Source organism: Morchella sextelata, assembly GCF_020137385.1.
Source record: "Morchella sextelata strain SCLS chromosome Unknown scls_2, whole genome shotgun sequence".
Taxonomy (NCBI): Eukaryota; Fungi; Ascomycota; class Pezizomycetes; order Pezizales; family Morchellaceae; genus Morchella; species Morchella sextelata.
This window is the reverse complement of record NW_025408617.1, coordinates 2,784,038-2,796,189: the sequence shown is the minus strand read 5'-3', so window position 1 is coordinate 2,796,189 and position 12,152 is coordinate 2,784,038. Positions and strand designations below refer to the sequence as shown.

Below are 12,152 nucleotides of genomic sequence, written 5' to 3'. Positions count from 1 at the left end.
TATATAACGCTGAAGATCTTCTCGCGCTCTTGTTATTGTTGATCTTCTTATCCTCACCTTCAATTGTTGATCTTCTCATCCTCACCCTCAATTGACGGCGCCAACCACCTCGTGAGGAAAAAAAAGATGTCGTTCTTCACCTCGCTCCTCACCGCCGCCCTCGCGCTTTCCGGCGCGGTCTCAGGCACGCCCATGAAGAAGCGGAGCCCGAAAATCATCTTTGATGGGAGGATCCCGGTGAAGACGCGACTGGCGGATCTGGACAGCGCTTCGGCGTCGCCGTTTAATGCAGAGTATGTTCTTGGCGCAGGTATGATATGATAGGGGTTTCCAATTGATGGCGGCCATAATATAGAGGGAGGTTTATTGATTCTGACCAATTTCGTAGGCCAAAAATGGTCTGATGTTGCAAAGTTCCCAAGAGTCGAGACATCGATGGTAGGCTGGACAATTCGTGTTAATTCCTCCTTGAATGACGATTTGGCTGACGCAATTGCATGACATGAAGTATGATCTGAGGAGCCGGTCGAAAGCCATTGAGGTCACGATCAAGTAAGTATATGTGCACAACCCCCAAAGCCACCAATTCCTCGACGCCACCGAGATAACTGACCCTTCTTTCACGATACAGCGACGACTCCATCTTCGCCCCCGGCGGCACCCCCCAAGCCGGCTTCCGCCGCTCCGAGCTCCTCCCCAAACCCAACAACGGCACCGACGCAACCGTAAGCGGGCACACGACCTTCCACTTCTCCATCAAAGACGACCCGCACCGCCCGCTCAACTACTCGCACCAATACGAGGTAATCCCTCCCTCCCCTTTGCGCACCCCACCCCAAACCCATTCTAACCCCCGCCCCGCGCACATAGCTGGCGTTCATCGAAACCAACGACTACAGCAGCCACGTCTGGACGCTCAAGACGGGCACCGCCTACGGCGCCACCAAGCTCCCCGCGCCCGACGCGCGGACCCTGCGGCTGGGCAGCTCGACGGCGGGCGGCGCGGCGGAGGAGGTGTTGTTCTCGGTGCCGTTTCGGAAGGGGGGGCCGTGGCATAACTTTGCTGTTGAGACTGACTGGGACAAGAAGTATTTCACCGTCCTGACCCTTATAATCCGATGGAAGAAGAAGAAGAAGAAGAAGAAGGAAGCCATACTGACGGACGGGGGGGATGGTTGCTAGCACGATTGCGGTGTACTACTCGGCCGACTACGCGCCTCTCAGGAAGGTTGTCGAGACTCGCGAGAACGACGCTACAGGGAAGGGGCAAGGTGAGTGTTTGGATCCGTGCTGATATCTCCTGGGTTGTGGGACTTGTGTTGATTGGTGTCTGCAGCGCACATCGGTATTCTCAAGCTTCCTACTGGGCCGTCGAGCGATGTTGCCCATGAGGGGTACCAGCAGTCGAACCTGGACGAGGGCCTGGTTTATGGCGGTATCTTTGCTGAGGACAGTTCGAGTAGGAAGCCAAACTACTGCCGCCCGCGCGCTTGATCCCGAGAAGACGGCGCTGTAATGGAAAGGGTTGTGTAAAGATGCATGTACTTGTATTTATATGGAGGGCTAGGATTGGTGGGGCTTGGCTCATTTAATATCACTCGATCTGCTGGGTTATGGTGAGAGAGGGCGACCTTGACAACCCTGCACCTACGCATGATCATTTAAACCTACGCATGATGATCATCTCAACCAATTCATTCATCAGCTCAACGAAGCAAACACAAGTTAAGTTGTCTTGAGTTCTACGGTAGTGGAATACCGCTATTTAGCATGAAGTTGTAACCCGGTTTATTATTGACCCGATATACAAAACATAAAAATTCCGAAACTGGAAAAAAAAAACCAAAATCAACCAAATAACAAACACTCATCACTCATCGCACTTTTTTATCAAAATCATGGAAAAACAAAAACTCAAAGCACATGCAAGACCCAGATAAAAAAACCAAAACATCCGAAAAAACAGAAACCGAAAAAACAGAAACCGAAACCAAAATCAAAAAACCAAAATCAAAATCAAAAAACCAGAACCAAAAAACCAAAATCAGATAAGCTCGCTAAAAATCATCTAAAAAGGCAATGTTAGTAATCGATCCATTAATTCAAAGTATGGGATGGGCTAGACATACTTGAAAAGAGCCTGTATAAAGCTTCTACTGCTGCTCCTCCCCCCCCGAATCCTCACCATCAGGCCTTGGACTTGTCCTCGGCGCAGCCATGATGCGGCGCATGATCTCATCCACAACATGCTTCCCATGCTTTCTGCTTACATGATCCTTCATGTTGTCCTTTCTAGGTGTTTCATGCTTACACTCTGTGCACATGAGACACTCCTTCTTGTGGAGACAATTCTCGTGCCGTTCGCGATCCTTCTCGGATGAGAATCCACGGATGTTCTTGCAACCCTCGAATCTGCAAGGGAATGGCTTGACGTGACGCTTGGCATGTTTCTTCAAGTCGCATTTGCGGTCGAACTCTTTATTACATGGCCCAGAATCGGCGTCGCCTGGAAACTCACATCGCAGTGGCTTCACAATTCCGGAGTGGTTTGAGGGGCGGCGTTTGGGTTTGAGAGGCTTGGGGAGGCATCCAGGACCATTGCTATTACTATCGCGTTTCTTGGATGAAGTGGTAGGGGAAGGAGGGGAGGGATCCGGAGTCAGAGGAGTGGAGGGTGTTTGTAGACCCGGAGATGTGGGCGTGCTGTTGATCGGGTCTAAGACTTGTTAGTACACTTTACAGGAATCAAAGGGACAAGCTGGAATTGGATAGAGGTATGGCTTACTGAAAGGCGAATCTAGCACCCAGTTTTCGGAAGGAGCCGGCACTACATTGTAGGCGGGCGATGGGGTCTGAGCGGGACTTGGGTTGAGTACCATCATTTCGAAATCCGTCTCGTAGGAGGAATCTGGTGAGGGGGTGCTGGGAGAGTATTGTAATAGACCCTGATCGTATGTCGGTGAATCCCACGATTGGGGGGTAAAAGGTTGTTGTGAGTAGGAGGATGAGTCGGTGTTTGTAGGGCTCACAGGGTGTGCCGAGAAGTTGTTTTGTGGTGGTGATACCCAGTTTTGATCCTGGAAAAAGTGAGTCTGTTGTATATAATTTTCGCGCGAAGACTGGGTTGATCCCCCCCCTGGATCGCCTTGAACATTCAGATTTACCTCGTCTGACACCATTCCATTTTGCGCATTCAAATCGTTGTAATTGCACATATACTCTGGGTACTGTGATAGTACCATGTCAATTTCGTCCTCGGTAAGTTCGATGTCATTATTGGCGCCATGGACATCGAGACCAGAGTCAATAGCATCCTCAGGTACGCTTACATCGGAGTCATTGATAGGCATGTTCATGTCATTGGCATAGGCATCGTCGTTGACATATTGGTTGAAAAACCTATCCATATCCTCCGTGAGTTGAGACATGTTGGTTTGATCCAGAGCTGAGGCCTGTTGGGTCTGTGCCGGAGATATGTGGAGGGTGCGATGAAGCGTATCGATGGTGGTTGCGGTGGTGGTGGTGTTGTTTGAAGTGGTGTGCGCAATGCGCGAATGTGCTGTCCACGATATTAGATCAAGCAATTAACCCTATCAGACAAGGAGTCACGTACAAGACGATTGTGTTGAAGCACTGGGGGGTGTCTCTCTAGTTGATGATAGGTGGGGACGAGAGACGCGGATAACAGCGGTAGTAACCATTGTTTCGGCGCTTCTTTGCATGGATTGGACTTGAAGAGAAAGAATGATCAGCCATGTCCACATATCAAGCAAAGAAGCTAAATACCTTTTGAAAGTCTGAGAGTGGGCGGTTTCCTTCCTGGTAGTTGTGGGGGAAGGCGGGGGAGCAGAAAAGTGTAAAGGCGTGGGAGCAGAAAAGTGTAAAAGCGGGTACGAAGACTGTTGGCCTGGCGACTGGAACTGTGGTGCTGTGGTAAATCGAGTTGGGTCCAAGCACCGCTGCGACGCTGTAATTCCTGGTGGAGAACGGAATCTGGTACCCGAGAGGATAACGTCCTTGCCTCCTTTCAAAGGCAAGGACGTTATCCTCTCGACTGCCAGTACTCCGTTGCCCACCATTAGAACAGAAGCCGGAGCGCTACCTTTACCCTCCGAGCGACTCTCGCCTAAAGACATGTGAGGATTGGCCTTAAGGGTCACCGTGATAATATCACCACGGCCCGCAAAAAAGAACCTGTATAGCGAGGACCACCCAACAGCGGCAATCAAAGGCATGAACTTCCCTGTAGGAAAGTGACCTCCGATATTCACCTATATATGAAGATGTTAGAAATTGAGACACCTTATTGAACACACTACTCTTGGGGGGTATCAAGAAAGGTGAATATACCATCAAGAGTGACCCAAATGCCAACAAAGCCCAAATCCTTGGCTTAAAATCCGAATCCGAACTCATCTCCAAGCGGTTGCTTGCGAAGGTTGTTCCAGCAATATAAATTTCTTCTTCTGTACGGTATCTCTCCGCACAGTATCGCTTGCTTTCGGTGTGATCCTAAAAAAGGTTATTAGAAAACTTATTCAATAATTTTTTTTTCAAATTCAAAAAAAAGAAAGAACGTACTGAGGAATTTGGGCTATCGAAAGTAGGCTGGCTGTGACCGGCGATCTCCATTGCGTAGGGGCGTGACCCTCGCCGCAAGAAGCGGCGGAGAGTCGTGAGGTTCACTATGGCTGGGTTCAATTCGATAAACAGTGGTAATGATTTGTATGCGGGGAAAAAAAAAATTGCGGGGGAGGGGAAATTGCGGGGGGTGACGTGAGATTGTTGTGCTCGCTAGAGGGTGGTTGAGGGGATGAGAAAGAGAGAGAAAAAGAAGGTTTAGTTGGTTTGAGGCGGGTAAGGCCTTTTAAGAGAGAGCACGGTCCTTAACATCCCTACTGGCATCCACACTCTTTGTACACACAGCCACAGGACCAAAGCAGCCACACACCAAAACGCTGCCGCCTGAATTGAGCCCCATGAACCCACACCCTTTGACTCTGCCTAATTTCCACCACTCAGGTATTGACTTAAGATGGGTTGCCTGAAGCCTGCATAAACAATTCTTTGTTAGGGCATCAACTCTGTCATATGTACCTAGGTAGAGTATTTCGTGAGGGAACAGCAAACACCTTGGCAAGCGGGAGAGTTGTGATACGATAGCCTAGAAGATGCCTGTGGTGTATTCCTCTTATTTCACACCATCGGTGTATCCGTAATTGCTAATTGAAGCCGGTACCCAGAAACACGAGTTTTTCGTACGGCTTTTTCTAGTGATATCTCTATTCCATTCCACATCGAGGAGCGTTGATGCCTCTCCTGAGTCCTTACGCTCGCAATTGTAGATTCCAAAAGTGTTGATACTTGTCGACTTAGGCTCGTCCCCAACCCGTCTACTTCCATGCTTCCAGAGGAAGTACTGTGAGCAGCTTGCTGCAAGTAACGGGCTGGGTACGAGACTATTGTCGACTACACATCAGCACAAGATCGGAACAAAGAGCTATGCATCTGGACCAATCTGGAGGAGAGGCCTACGTATGTGTATGTTTTCACTTTTGTCGTAGGAGCAAAACAAGTGACGAATCAAGTCCACGCCCACTGTGATTGGTTGGTTGCTACCTGGACTACTGCACCTACCCGCAGTACCCGCACCTGTACCCGCTGCCAAGGCAAGATAAGCTATCGGGTCTAAGCCTAATTCGGAGATCATCGCTAAAAAATCTTGTTGTATCCGGATCGAGTGAGAATCTATGACCGCACCAGAGAAAGGAGTCTGCCTTCCCTAGCAATTGATTAATTGCGAGATATTCTTAGTCTACATACATGTAGGTAGAGTAGGGATATTTGCACTCTCTATGAGAGTCTAAAGGAGACTCCTAGTGGAGTCGCTCTGATGTGGCCCACAATTGCACTTCGAATGGTCAGTTGCAGATAAACAAGGATATTCAAAACATACTATATACTTGGTGATGATACATGTAAGTAACCTGACTCACAGCGGGCAGAGAAGTGATTGGGTCTTTCTAGAGGTAAATCTTGTACATATCCGGTACGTAATACGCCCGATCCCCCCGGTCTTTTAAAGGAGAATACCGGCTCTCATGATATTCGCGACTCTAGAGCATTTATATCCTTACCCAATGTTGATACCACGCTCTTAGCCGCGAGGATGTGTACCGCTTAGATCCCTTTCTCTGTTTGTGGTGATATGCATGCATGTCAAGTCGTTCATGGGGTGAGACGAACACGGGCTTTGACTGGCATGCGTGCGCCAATAATTCAAGTGGCCTGGTATCTTGGCTATTTCCCACCACACAGAACCTCACCTTCTTTTAGGGCACTGTTCGTCCTAACATCCGGGCGAATGAGCAGCTGTACTCAAGAAAATCAATAATAGGGATTGTATCATACTCTACATCAGCGATCCTAGGCCTCATCGCAAACTGAGAATGATAGGCTGTAGAGTGACTAACGCGGGTTCATAACTAGTATTTATCTCGCAAACCAAGCATAAAATAACGTCATATTGGACCAAAAGACCTCTTTACGGACACTCCTCCATTTAGAAAGAGCTGTTGTGGAATCTTGGGCAAGAAATTTGCTTTATGAGGACTGGTTAAAGATTTTTTCGCTTTTTACGTCATGTTCTTTCAGCTAGACTAGGTAAACACAGCCCTCACGGGGGATCGGTCCAACAAGAAGGTCAAAAGTAACCAGAGAACATCCAGGGAAAAACAGCAAGCCTTCTGCTGTCTTTGATTGCTTTCTTCCACCAACTTCTTCTCGTAATAGAGGGAAAGTGTCTACGCATGTGAAGGTATCTTTTAAATTAATACCGGATCTGGCAGTATTCAGACCCACACAGCCCCGGAACATCACAATTCCGTCTCAGTGCATTTCACAAGATGCGCGCTCAGCTGGGAAGGGGCTTGCGCCTGTTTCTCCATCGTAATACCCGACCTAGCTAGCGCATACAGACCCATCTAGGCTGTAAACGCTAGCTAGTGAGTGCATTCCATGAGGATCGTTTCACGCGTCTGACCTGGAAAGATTTAACAAAACCCCTCATTCTTCCGGCGTCTAATTTGATGCCGGTTGGACTGTTGTGATGGGGGCGAATTCTTAGAAACGGGGCCAGTGCTTCAGGGGAGGAGTGGCCTGGTGAGATTTTAGCTGGAACATTTTGAACAGAAGCTCGTGAATTCTCTATTGGCTGTGAATAGTGCATGTGCAACATGCTCGAGTTTCTACCTGCTCGTTCTAGCTACGCCACTTGAACGCAAAAGTGGGAAGCATTTGGATAAAAAGTCACGCGCCCCTTATTAGAGGATTTTAGTTACGCGGTTTGGAGGGCTTTGGACAGAAACCGAGGAGTTTGGACAGAGACTTATGCACGTTGTAACCAATAGCAGTTGCAAGAGTTTCTATCCGAATATATCTCTATTAGCTGCATTCTTGCCAATTGTTGCCTAGGGCCGCGCTGCTAGACTTTCTGCCCACCTGCCCGATCAGCTAAAACTCTTCGATCCAACAGTCTTCTGTTCCCTAATTCCTAAAATTAAACATCCCCGTAAGACTTGCATTATCCAAGTCTCCAATCCAAGTAAAGCCAAACAACCTTTCTTCAGAGTGTGGCTCAGTGATTGAGCGTTAGGCTGAGTGACGATGCCACTAGCAAGCCCAAAGGACTACCGAGATACGAAGTCCTTGGATCCACACGTCTCAGCAGCCCGGGTCCAAGGGATAGATAATTTTCGTGTCTACCTAGCTACAGCATATACGATCAAATAAGCGCTGTTGCGAGGCCCATTGCTGAGAGAGGCTGGTCTCATCCGATCACTGTCGCCTGTTGGGCCGAAACATGCGCCCCAGAATCTGGTGCTCTGCATATTGTACAAACCCGGCGCTTGCCTTGCCATAGGTAATGGTAGAATTGAGATTTCAAGTTGCTGAGCCTGTAGAGCACCAGATTCTGAGCGGGTCTCGGCCTACCAGGCGATAAACCGGTTTTTATTTAGGTCTGTCAATGCGATAGACCCAGTTACCCACCTGGTACGCCAAATCCAAGTAGCACAAGTTCATCAATGATCTCCTTGGATGGAAGCCACCATCAAGAATATTGAGGTAGCGGATACTCTAGTTCCTGTAAGCCGATTAATTCAGCCGTTGAAGTTTATACACCTAGATCCCCTCACAACTTTTCGAGCCGGGTGTGCGGGAAAGTCTTTGAACAGCGGCTTTAAAAAAGACCACAGACTTTGATGCTGGTGCTGCATTCTCACTGCGTCTTAGCAGGGGGTTAGACTGCTCTTTGAACCAAGTGTAGCCACGGGCGGGGTATTTATGTATGTATGACTTGTCCCAGCTGCCTAGTATGGTAAAGACCCTTAGTACTTTTCCTTATTAACTAGTAGTGGCCCACCTCGCGACCGTGAGGTCTTGCTCCTGCTCAAGAAACTCTCCCACCCCCACGTAGTTGCTCACCTATAGTAGTTGGCCACCTCCAGTAGTTAATTAATTAATGTTGCCCTTAGCCATCCCATGGCCAGCTCCCACCGTTTACCTTGGCCAGCCCCCGCAGCTGTCCACCTCCTCCAGCAGTGGTTCATGGAGATACAGCTATCTCAGTTACGGTTCTCACCTGGTAATAGGGATTGATCGTTATACAGAGAAACCTATCATAATTCTACCCTCTTGAAATTCTATCCCTACCAAATTTCCAGCGTTCGGAGGGAATAATACTTGTGGTTTGTTAACAAATACCTCTCTCTAAATTCCATCCCTCCGATAATTCTAGTAAAATTCGGCTGCCGCGGGGAATTATGATAGGTTTTGCTGTATATAGTACTTCCCGGATCTAACCTCCAGTACTTTCTCCCTCTTACTTTTCCAGCTCCGACTTCTCATCCCCAGTGCATGTAATTGCCCACCTCCCGTAGTATAACTGATCCCCTCATACTAAGTTAATACCGGGCTGCCAGTGTCATGTTAGCATAGCAGCCCGCTCCCAATTTTTGGTGGGTGGGCTGGTTGCTATACAGCTGTGGGTTAGGGTTCCTCGCTCTCGACCAATCATATGCCCAAGCGTTTCGGAAAGTGTTAATCCAGTACATAGATTAGCTACTTCATTTAGAAATATAACTCAACCCAGCGTCGGAAGCCCTTGTTAGCCTTGAATCTTGCTGGTCGGCATTGAGAACCAGAGACCCGTCCGTACAGACTGAACAGCATACGCCTAAAAATGTGGCGGCACTAAACGAGGTCCCATACTCCCCTAGATCCCTTCGGTCATAACCGATCACTCGAAAACCAACTCATGTTAATTCGAGGCTGGTGATATCTGGTGACGCACTAATTCCAGCATTTATTCCTACTCCCGTCGTTATATATTGGAGGGTACTTGTTAGAAGCAGCAAGAGGTGGTGGCCTCAAGCGGTCGAACGGGTGGGGCGAGCGTATGTATTTCAACATTTATCGCGCTCTTGTTGTATGGGGTGTGTGGTAACCTTTTGAAGGCTTGTTGTCCTAAGATATGGCTGGAACAAGAGAAATAACAAGCGGTACAGTTACCAATAAAATAACATGGCCTTTGGAGGGACGTTGAGGGTGGTGTGGGTTGACAGGTCGAATTGGCCGAGGCTCCCCCGGGGGGGGGGGGGGGGGGCCCACGCCGAGTCTCCCTCCGTAGATGGAGATATGCAAAGCGGTGGTCGACTCCTGTGCTCACCCACGCTGTTGTTGATTCGCTGCGTAAGCACATAACTGTAAAAGTCTGGAAGCGATCGTAGTGTAGCGGGTAGGTGCATGTCCTTCGACCTGGTCTTGATTACTGCTCAATGATGGTCTGATGATATCGATAGAGAAAGTGCATGCAGTGGTGCACGTTGCTACAGACGTTAATAAAGGTGTAGAATGCCGTTCGGAGGATTTCACACCTCTTCAGCCGGGCCGCCGTGGCCCATCAAGCTTAGGTGTTAAATTGCCAAGCTACTTCAAGCCTCAACCTACGTATAAGCTACTTGAGCCGCCGGACTGACTCGAGTGGCAATTAATGGTGTCAATATGTACATGTAGTAGCCAGACATGGAATTCGTGAATGTGGCACAGAGAACTCGCTCACCGAGTTGACAGCCGCTCAAGACCTGCCGCTATAGCTACATGAACTTCTAAAAAATTGATATATACAAGTATGTATATATGTCACTGAGTGCACTCCTAAAGAGCGATCATGACTGTACGGATTGCGGAAAACGGAGGATCCAATAGGGGACGATATCTTTACAAAGCCCTGTTCTGGAGAATTGGTTAAATCCTACCTCTTACCCAAGTGCACAAGCAGCTTTACGGCATGAATTATCCATCAATCAATAAAAACCCAGACGTAGCTTTGTGGCATCACAGAACATCACTCGTGCCAAGAGGCTATTTCTAGTTTTGGTGATCCCCGATCTTATAGGTGACAAGAGGTCACGTCAGTCCCTAATCAGAAATGGCCGTGGTTTTGTAGGAGGAAAAAAAGTACTATGAGCAGAATGAAATTATATCTCATAGAAATGTACCTAAACGTATTTATTTCCCTACATAGGTTGTGAAAATGAGCGTCCTATGCTAACTGTACTTAGTCGGGGGCACGAGAGGACGACTGGGGCTATACTACATGTACATGTATATATATACGCGTAGTCTGCCGTAATCTACGTCAGCAGGTCAACGACCTCTCGTCCTCTCCCATAATCAAAAGGTATCGATCAATAAACCTATGGCCCTCTCAAACACTACTCGGGCACACTTGAGCCTACCTGGCTGACTCGCGGCGGGAGCGGATCCCCAGTCGTGGGGCGAATAGAAACCGGCGCTTTGATTGGTCTAAAAGCGGCTGAAGGAGCCAAGATCGTTTGAAGTGCTGACATGGCATCACCGAGACTAGCTGGGCGCACTACGTACACATGCCTCGTCCAACCAGTTTATGGGGGATTCAGCGGATTGTTCGGAGTGTGGTGATGCAAAAGCTCTCTCAAAATTACGTAAAGAGCCCCGATGATGCTTAAGACCAGGGTCAATTGATCATGACGTGTAGTAGAGTAGTATTGTTAATGCGAGTCTATGGAAACAACCATTTACAGGAATCATAATAATACACAAGTGTTTAACCAAGAATATATGGATGATCGAGTTTGTACCCGGCTAATAAGTGATTTCCTCAAAACCCATTTTCTCCCAATTAAATTCGCGGTTCTCGTCAACCTTCGGAACGTTGAGAATCATTTCCTGGGTAAGTATAATGCCGTTGGTACCATCAACTTCCCCACCCGTAGTACCCTTCCCCCACCACAACTGCTCATTGTACTTTTGACGTATCATTCTTATAAGACGAATTGCAACTACCAGATCACGGCAGAGGTCTATAAACCGCAGCTTGACCTTCTCTCCATCTTTATTTAAACCATGGTCTTTCTTTTTGTAGTGATCTAGAATGACAACGATGTTATTGTAATAGGCAAGGCAGAAAAGTCGAAAGTGGGATATTCATTGGCGTAAACTGGAGCGGAGATGAAGTAGATAGCACCCTTCTTAATTATCTTTGTCAGCGCGGTTTGGACGGTGCAAAGCCTCTCAAAATTGGAAATCTGGCGCTCGAAATATTCGCCGGTCAATCGGCTGTTCTTTTTGATGGAAGCGATTCCATTCCGTTTGTGTTTGAGACCAGTGTAGTACACTATCCGGGGATGAACGTACCATCCGTTGGTCTGTTGGGATCTCTTCAAATCAAGCCAGGCATGTATTCTTTCCACATCGCAATATATATCAAGAATGGTGTTGTCATCGACCGCTGGCATGTCGGTGACAAGTACAGAACTCATTGAGGTAGACATGATTTGACTGTTGTATCTTATTAGTACATATGTAATCTACTAAAGATGGAGATTGCTTACACACTTGTACTTTGCTGCTAAAAGAGGACGTTATGGCGAAGGGTTTTGGCGATGGTGGTGTTTTTGGATAGATGCAGTTGTGTATTAGCTGGTTAGACTTCATTGTATTGTAGACACCAGCCCGCACCCCCATACCGTTGAGGGTCTGGTTGCCACGCAATTCAGGTCAGGGTTTCTCCGAGCGCGAAAGAATCAAGGACAGTACATATTAGAAGATAT

At 47.9% G+C, this 12,152-nt stretch overlaps 4 protein-coding genes across 4 annotated transcripts; 1 reads left to right on the top strand and 3 right to left on the bottom strand.

Moving 5' to 3' along the window:
• Positions 1-126: 126 nt before the first annotated feature.
• H6S33_005995 (uncharacterized protein) lies at positions 127-1,494 on the top strand (the record flags this gene model as incomplete). Its single annotated transcript, XM_044837402.1, has 7 exons — positions 127-310; positions 389-438; positions 509-552; positions 632-803; positions 871-1,088; positions 1,183-1,271; positions 1,337-1,494. The coding sequence occupies 7 exons, from the start codon at positions 127-129 to the stop codon at positions 1,492-1,494; spliced, it is 915 nt and encodes a 304-aa protein (XP_044699304.1).
• A 659-nt stretch (positions 1,495-2,153) lies between these two features.
• On the bottom strand, positions 2,154-4,632 carry H6S33_005994 (uncharacterized protein; the record flags this gene model as incomplete). Its single annotated transcript, XM_044837401.1, has 6 exons — positions 2,154-2,716; positions 2,786-3,077; positions 3,165-3,559; positions 3,614-4,271; positions 4,351-4,512; positions 4,582-4,632. 6 exons carry the CDS (start codon positions 4,630-4,632, stop codon positions 2,154-2,156), a joined length of 2,121 nt encoding a protein of 706 aa, XP_044699303.1.
• A 235-nt stretch (positions 4,633-4,867) lies between these two features.
• Positions 4,868-5,051, bottom strand: H6S33_005993 (uncharacterized protein; the record flags this gene model as incomplete). The annotated part of the gene is made up of 1 exon (XM_044837400.1): positions 4,868-5,051. A coding segment is annotated over one exon (184 nt), but the record flags the coding sequence as incomplete, so codon positions are not given.
• Positions 5,052-11,468: 6,417 nt separating this feature from the next.
• H6S33_005992 (uncharacterized protein) lies at positions 11,469-11,873 on the bottom strand (the record flags this gene model as incomplete). Its single annotated transcript, XM_044837399.1, has 1 exon — positions 11,469-11,873. The coding sequence occupies one exon, from the start codon at positions 11,871-11,873 to the stop codon at positions 11,469-11,471; it is 405 nt and encodes a 134-aa protein (XP_044699301.1).
• Positions 11,874-12,152: the final 279 nt, after the last annotated feature.